Source organism: Kryptolebias marmoratus, linkage group LG11 (genome assembly GCF_001649575.2).
Source record: "Kryptolebias marmoratus isolate JLee-2015 linkage group LG11, ASM164957v2, whole genome shotgun sequence".
In the NCBI taxonomy this organism is placed as follows: domain Eukaryota; kingdom Metazoa; phylum Chordata; class Actinopteri; order Cyprinodontiformes; family Rivulidae; genus Kryptolebias; species Kryptolebias marmoratus.
The window spans coordinates 929,289-937,732 of NC_051440.1; the positions used below are offsets into that span (position 1 = coordinate 929,289).

Genomic DNA, 8,444 nt, shown 5'->3' on the forward strand with positions numbered 1-8,444 from the left:
AAAAAAAAAAAAAAAAAAAAGGATATGCATTTTTTTTCTACCATCCTAATTTTAATTCACATGTTTATGTTCACATTTTATACTCAGTAACAGATGGGATTTCAAATGTGACTAAGTACAATACTTAAAAAAAACATACTCAAGTAAAAGTAAAAGTATAGATTGGATTAATTTCTTTAAAAAGTACAAAGTACACAGAATTCATATTCAGTTATAGTAATCTGAGTAAATGTAATTTGCTACTTTCCACCTTCAAATTTCAGATGATATTTGGGGAGATGTTAAGAGGGTACACAGATCTTCAATCTGTGCTCGGCACAGTTTCATTGCAATGTCAGATCCTGTATCAAGCTCAATATACTAAAACCAGGCTCACAACAGTATTTGACACAGTGTCCTCTCTGTGGGAACGATGCCAACAGGTCTCAGCAAATTACTCTCATGTGTTTTGGAGCTGTCCCTCCATGCAGAGGTTCTTATTATGTTTCTACATTGTTGTTGACATAAAATAGTATGTTTTAATAAAAAGAGTGTTTAAAAACTTGTTCAAATCTGTCTGTCCTCATTTCAGAAGTGTACACCAGTAGATTAAATTTTAAATGTGTGGGCAGCGACCAAGGTGGGTACATTCAGGTTCGATGTAGGTCAAGGTGGGCAAAGATATAATGTCACAGCCTAGAATTCAGTTCTGTAGGCTAAGCAGATGAAAATAGACCATGGTTTTCATTAAAATCACAACTTGTTGGTTGATTGGTCGCAAAATTCAATGATATTGATGACATTTTGAAGGTGTGGCAATACTTTATCCTTTATCTTTACTCCCTGAAAATCATTGTCTTAGATTAATTGTTTGCCTTTGCCTTAAGTGTCATGGACTGTTTTAGTTGTTTTGTTTTATTATTATTTATAGTTTTGTTTAGTTGGGCATTTGAATATGGAATAGGGTTCTTTACAGAAATATTTACCATTATATCTGTGGTTCGTATTGTAATGTTTTGTAATATTCGATCTATTGATATTATGTTAACATTTCACTTAAAAATGCATAAATAAAGAATTCAATGAGACTGCAACTGAAAACTTGCCTTTTTTATGGCAATTCTGAGTCACTAACTAGTCTCCAACAGTTGCAGCCCAATGAGATCCTGGTTTTAAAGTCTTATTTCACTGCACCCGGATGAATTTTCCAAAGTAAATCCAAGACAACATGCAAGACACGCACAATATAAACAGAAAGATGTCAGTGTTGAGTCTTATCCTGAAATGATGTTGAACACATGAAGCTGCTTCTCCAGCAGAGACCATCAACATATTCAGATTGTCACTGGCCTACATCTTGTATTGCTTCGGGACTTCTTGTTCTGGTGTGTTAGTTTGTGTGGGGCCATTTGTAGGTCAGTCTGACAGAGGCGGCTGTTGTCAAAGGTCACTCAGAGCTCATGACATGGAGGTTTACTGTGTAAGTGTGTAGGTGTATGGTATGCTCATTTGGATTGTTGGCATTGACACGATAAAGATCAGACACAATGGAACTCTTGTTAAAAACCAGCAGAAGCAGTGATGGCGGGGAAGTGCACAAACATTGAATTGGAGGTGGAGAAGAAAATTTCAATTATATCAAAACAAAAGCAGCAGAATGTAAGTGACTGTGACAATTTAGGAATGAGGCAAAAGTTGGCATCAGAAGTCAGAAATTCAGAAGTACTTGAGACAAATGAGTGCATCATTGTTACTCTGAGGTCTCCAAGTGACTTGATGGACATCAGGCAGCTGATGCACATCATGAGCGGGGGGTGGGCTATTTAGGTTCCAAGGCCTGGTTCTTTCATTCTCAGCCTGGTTCCTTTGATCCAGAACCTGGTTCCTTCCACTCTGAACCTGGTTCTCCCAGTGGCACACAAGAAATAAAGCAGTCCAGTATTAGTTTTGGCCTCCAGGTTCTTTAAGAACATATTCTCTTGTTCAGGTTCCTGATGTGGGTGATTAGGAGGGCCAATATCTCCCTTTTGTTTTGCAGGTGGACTCTTTTCTTTTCTCTATAAAGGTCTTTCAGTTTGTTCCTCATCAAACCCATCACTTTGGCTACAGCACTTTGGCTACCCCTGTGGTTCTTAAAATGTGCTATATAAATAAAGTTGATTGATTGATTGATCACTTGTTTGTATGTAGAAAAAAAACGGCTGATTTCTCAGTGTAAAGTTCCAAACAAGCTCAAGTTTTATCTTTGTACTTTGTAGCCTGTGCCTGCAGCAGCTCTTTATGACAGGATGAATATCAGTCTTTACTTTATCAAATTGTGGAACATAGTCTTCAACCATGCATCAGAGTCTGTTCCATAACACCACCAGCCTCTTACAGCCAGGGGGAGAGAGAGGCAGGCTGTAGTGGGAGGGCAAATGGTCAGACTGGATCCCACAGGAAGTGACATGTCAGGTTACACACTCCTCCCTCTTTTCCTATGGCAGGAGGGTGAGAGGGACCAGGGGAGGAAGACAGTGCAGCAGGGTTCTGGTAAATGGGCCATACAGCGGTCTCATTCTTGTTGTGTAAGATCAGGAAGGGTCAGAATGTGTCGGGATCTGGATAACTGCTGAAAACAAGACGGAAGAAAAGACAGAGGGGAAAGAATCAAGCGGCATAGGAAGGAGGGAGAAGGAGAATTTGAGGAATTTTAGAGGATCTTTTGGGGCTCTGATCTAAGTGTCTCAGAGGGACTGACTTAAAAACTTGTCCTGGAGTTCCAACATTCGCCACAGTGCTGCAGGGACAAAATGAACTATCTGGTGAGTCTGCTGGTGGGAAATCACAGCTTCTCTGTCCTTTGCTTCTCTTTCCGTTTGTCTTCTCTTTGGTTTCACATTTGAGTGTTTTACCAGGACTTCATCTGAGGCGGGCGGGGTGAGTGTGTGTGTGTGTGTGGAGGGGAGGGGGGGGGGGGTGCCTGAGGACAAAAAATGTGAAGGGGGAGGAGAAACTGAAGTTCACTTTTTTTTCTGCTTGGATTCTTAACTTTTGTTTCCTCTCAGCAGGGAGTGTGTGTGTACACAGGTTGAGGAAACTTGGCCATCCTGTAATGAAATGTGCAAGGACAAAAAGTCCAAAGTTCCTAAGCGCTCGTCTCATTTTCCCTACAGTTCAAGATAAAAACTAATACTGAACCCTCAGTCAGGCTTTTGATTGGATGAAAAATGGAAAATATGTGCTGCACACTAATTAAAAGCATTTAAAGAGACAGAGTAGATTATTTCTCAGTGTTTCAGAACTCGAGCAGAGCTGCTGCTTTCTTCATTTAGTGTTTTGTTTTGTCCTCTTTTCTTTTTGTCATAAATTCATCAAACATGAGCAACGTTAGAGAATTAGGAAGACTTCTGGCTCTAAACAGAGAAAATACAAAAGAAAAAGAGAAAGAACACCAAAGTAGGAGGAAGGGAATAAACATGGTCTCTGTGCTGACTCAGGAAATAAAGGTTTTATGGCTGAAGGGCAGAAGAAGGTGATCGGCAGGCTGAAAGAAAAATGCTTGAGTCAATGTAAGACAGCCAGAAGACCATTCAGCTGTACTTAATATCACTTTAAACAATCAAACACAACTAAACTGTCAAACAGAACAATAAATAAAGCACATAACAGCAGTAACATGACATAAAATAGAAAATAAGACAGATAAAACACAATAAGTAAGAACACAAAATGTCACGCTCCCATGTCAAATTTCAGCTCAATATCTGGAAAGTTGAGCTGATGTTTATTAGCTGTGGTGGCTATCTTGAATTGGAATGACTCAAAAAATTATTCATTACAGGCGTACATCCAATGATTTCTTTCTGAAAGTTTGATTAAAATTTGTTCATTGGTTTGAGATATTTTGCTAACAGACAAACACAATTGACCCCAACAGCTAATGCAAAAGTTTTAAGCAAATATCTTTAGCAATTAGTAGCACTTGGAGTATGTGTTGTGAATGAGTCTTGGCTATGACCACACCAATTTTTAGCACAATAAATGTGAAATGGACTGAAATATGGCAATTTTTGTGTTTTCTAAGGTCAATTGGTTGTGGTGGTGATCGTGAATTGAGTTGTCTCCAGAAGTTAGTTGTAGAGGTGCAATGAATGATTATTTCCTGACATTTTTTCTTACAGACCATTCAGTGGTTCATGAGATGTTTTGGTAATAGTCAGAAATAGACAAAACCATTCCTGTCTACCTTTCCTTTAGGTGGCAGGCGATGATAAACTAACACCAAAATTTCACACGGTGTCAAAAGCCAAGGAGAAGAGATGGGTTAGGAAAGGATTTAACCTAGAGAAGAGTCTGTCTGAGGTCATTCCACATTTGAGGAGCTGCAGCAGGGAAAGCTTACGCTCATGTTGAATCTGACAGGGATTTTCTGATTGGCCTAAAGGAGTTTGCCTGAGTGTTGGCTCATATCTTGCCACAGTATGTGTGAGTGTGTGTGTGTGGGAAGGGGGTAACAGCACAGTCAAGAATGTGTCAAACACTGAAACACAGTAGAATGCTAGCAAGTAATTACATGCCAGCTTTCAAGAGAAATAAATATAAAATAGCAAAGCAGTGAGTCGACTGTCTGTCAGTGCTTCCTGCTGACCGTACAAAGCTGTCGAGCTTTTCCTGTTTATTTCTGTTTGTCAACATAATAGTTTATCTCTTACAGAGACAGATCAGTGCCTGAACTGTTTTTAACATTTAACTTTACCTTTTTTTATGACACTATGATTACTGTCTGACTGTTCCCTGCATTTTATAGAAGAATACCCACATTTACTCTTATCTTTAAATCACTATCTCACTGGGTTGTGACTGTGGAGACTCAGAATTGTGAGATAATTGGCAAACTTTATGTCACAGTCTAACTGAATTCTGAGTGTTTGCAACCAGTGAGCTGTGCAACTGTTTTCAGCGGCCAGTGTTAGAAAATGATGGCTTATTTTTGTGTGCACAGCTTGCAAAACTATTCTAGGCTGTTCACATTTTTTTGTTGCCAACCTCTACCCTTGTTGTACCTACCCCAGCCCACTTTGTACCCACCTTAGCATCTGCCGCTACGTTTATGATTTTATCTGTAGGAGTACACTTTAGTATGAAACTAAGGCTGGGCTGCAACTGTTGGAGACTAGTTGTTAAACAGTATTCGTGAGGAAGTCTCCAAAATGTCTCAAAACATTTCAGAATCTTTTGAACATGTTCAAAAGTCAAGCTCTAGCTGTCTGGATTTTGACATCTGCAGGGAACTCTCCCTATGAGAGAAAACATATGAGGCTACAGCACCAAATATTTAGGTCTGAAAACCACTCTGATGATAAACAATAATTATTAAATACTTTGTCCAAATCTATCTATCTTCATTTCTGAAATGTACTCCAGCAGATTAGATGATAGGGGTGGCTGCCATGTTTTGTACAACAGCCCTTACAAAAAAATCCCACGAAATTCACGTGATCACATGTGATTCCCATTTTCCACATGTGGTTCACATAATCCACAAAAAAATCACATATTTCCACATGTGATTCCCATTTTCCACATGTGGTTCACATAATCCACAAAAAAATCACATATTTCCACATGTGATTCCCATTTTCCACATGTAGATCACATAATCCACAAAAAAAATCACGTTTTCACATGTGGAAATGTGGGAATCACATGTGATTCCAATGTGATCACATGTGATCACATGTGAAAGTCATATGGGATTTTCATGTGATTATTTTGTAAGGGAGGTTGAGGCAGGTGCGATGTGAGCAGCAGAGGTCAAGAAAATAATGTGTGCAGCCTACAGTAGTTTTGCTAAGCCATGCACACAAAAATTGGCTTCTCAAAATACTGGTCACAAACATTCAGAAAATGTAACTATTTTCTCACACATTTCTTACAACTTTGAGTCACAAACTAGTCCAGCAGTCAGAGCCCAGTGAGATGCTGGCTTAAGTGAGTCAGGAAATGAGAAAACTGTTGAGACATCTTTGAGAGGGTTTGGCAACCTATGAAACCAAATTGTGACTGATTGGAAACAAAAAACAGAATTCATGCATAATTACATAGACACTTTTTGACTAAATTGGGAGAAAAAAAATTCCAATTTCTTTCATTTGCAAAAATGTCACAATTTATCAAAAGTTACGTATTCAGGGCCATTACAAGTGAAAATTTGTAACTAATCTCTAACAGCTGCAGCCCACTGAAATAGAGGCTTTAGAAGCTAATGGGACCTGGAAACACAGTTGCTTTGATGAAAAGGACTTCCCTAGTATCACCAAGGAGTCTTTACTTAGAGAGGTGCAAAAATATACAAAATCACCCCTCTTAGAGGATGTTTTATTTTGTTAAAAAATAATAAAAGTACAGATATGACAGAAAACATTTGTCTTTTACCAGTTGAAACTTTTGTTTTTGTAAATCACTTTTTTAAAATATCAGTAGAGTATTAGTATTTTACTTATTGCAGGGTTTCCCCCAGTGTATGATAAGCCTGGCGGGCCGCCAGGCTTTGCTGACCCGGCCGCCAGGCAAAGCTCCGCTTGTTTATTATAAATACATCATTTTATATACACGTTTTTTTTTCCACCCGCACCTCCAAAACCGCTACCTTTATCTACCTCACCGCACGAGTCTACGCACGCCAACAGTGACACAATTGGACTGTCCCCACCCCTGCACGTAGGCCCCGCACGGTGTATCGTCACGTGGTTGTGCACCTCCTAGTAACTTGGAGTGGACCGCGCGCTCAGGTCAGCGCTGTTCGCGGTGCCCTGCGGGACTCTAATGAGCCCTGAGGCCGAGCCTCCTTCAGCTACTGCTGAAGTTAGCAGGTCGTCGGAGCCACAGCAATAAACATGGAACAGCGGGTTTAACCAAAATTGGTTAGTTGAGCTGAAATTCAGCAGGTGGCTTTACAAGACCGAATATGGTAAGCATGTTTTGTGCTTAGTGAAAATATTATCCATGTTTACCAGTAAAATGATGCTATTAAATTCAGCATTAGGTATGTTTCCGCATCTGTTTGTTTTTCAGAGTTCTCTGTTGTTATTCATTGGCCTTGAGGTGAGACGTGTGTTGGTGCTTTGTTTGCACTTTTTCATTTGTTATTTAATTTATTTGTAAATGTGACTTAAATTAGGATTCAAATTAGGTGCAAACAATTTGTATTTATTTCAATTGTATTTTTGTTTAAAAAAAGTATTTCAAACGAGCTTTTCTGTGAAACTGTAGTTGTGTAAATATTTGGCACAAATATCTTACAATATCACATAATAAATCATCTGCACAACCGGCAGTCGGCCGGCGGTCGGCCACCTACCACCAGGCTTAGCCTCTTTTCTGGGGGAAACCCGTTATTGATATATATTATAACTACAGACAGGACTTGAAGCTGGAAGTTGATGACACAAAGAAGTAGTGCCCCCTAAAGGCTGGCTCCAGTACAGTTTTTAAGTCCCGCCCCTCCATGCAAACTAACGGGACAATTTCCTGACTAAAAAATATAGAAGGATTTCATATAAATTTGGTTCCGTTATTAATTTTTGTTGATTCAGGTAGCTCTTACTTTGCTGCTGTATGTTCAAAAATGCAATTTTTCCATGTGTTTAATTTAAATTTGTTATTTTAAGCTTAGAAGATAAGTGTCATGTTATGCTGTAACTGATCACAACTACTTGCAGTTCTAGGTATTATAATTATTATTGTTTTGGTGTGGTTAGATCTGGGAATTTGTGGATGTTTTCTGAATAATTCAAATCCAAAGAAAAAGTAAAAATGCTTTCCTTTTGAAGTCAGGCATTAAACTCTGAAAGTAATCTGACACTTTCTTATGTTTGCTGAAAAACACCAACTGGTTAGGCTGTCCTTTCACTGTATTACATATAAGCAGCGTCTGCTTCAATACACCTGCAGTAATGAGTCTGAGCCTGGTACGTGTCAACGCCAAGAGTTGAGTGATTGCAGGAGGTTGAGAAGTTTCTCCTTTTGCTTCAAGAGCAGGGAAGCTTATTTGGCTGTCAGCAAAAATAAAATCTATTAATAGTTTTAGACTAGTATCTATAAGGATACATATATACTGACTGCATGGGTTCAAAACAGTGACGTGCGGTGAGGTTCATGGTTGGTGAGGCACTGAGAGTCAGATTTACAAATATATAAATCCAAAAGGGTAGCTTATTCAATTGGCTACTGGTTATTTCATATCTCATCAGCGTTCTTCAGACACACACACACACTCTCTCTCTCTCTCTCTCTCTCTCTCTCTCTCCGTCTCTCACTCACTCACACACGCTTGCGTGCGCACGCGCACACATAGTAGTATTAAGGATAAGATAAGAAAAAATGTTACAATTACCGTTTTGGCAGTCCGATGGAGCAAAACAAAACTTAACGGCTGGCAGCAGTGCACGTGACTGTCACTGGCCTCTGCGTGAAAGGACAGC

General features: G+C 39.3%; 1 protein-coding gene across 3 annotated transcripts in view; it reads left to right on the plus strand.

The window, feature by feature from the left end:
* The window catches only part of bcar1 (BCAR1 scaffold protein, Cas family member), an 89,655-nt gene that overhangs the window by 32,544 nt on the left and 48,667 nt on the right, over positions 1-8,444 (plus strand). Inside the window, exon 1 of one of the 3 annotated variants that reach the window (XM_017433908.3) lies at positions 2,451-2,783. The exons of the other annotated variants lie outside the window; for them this stretch is intronic. Coding sequence (XP_017289397.1) covers positions 2,772-2,783 — 12 coding nt within the window. The 5' untranslated portion in view covers positions 2,451-2,771. Of the gene's footprint in view, positions 1-2,450; positions 2,784-8,444 lie in introns of those variants that run through there. 3 annotated transcript variants of the gene reach the window in all.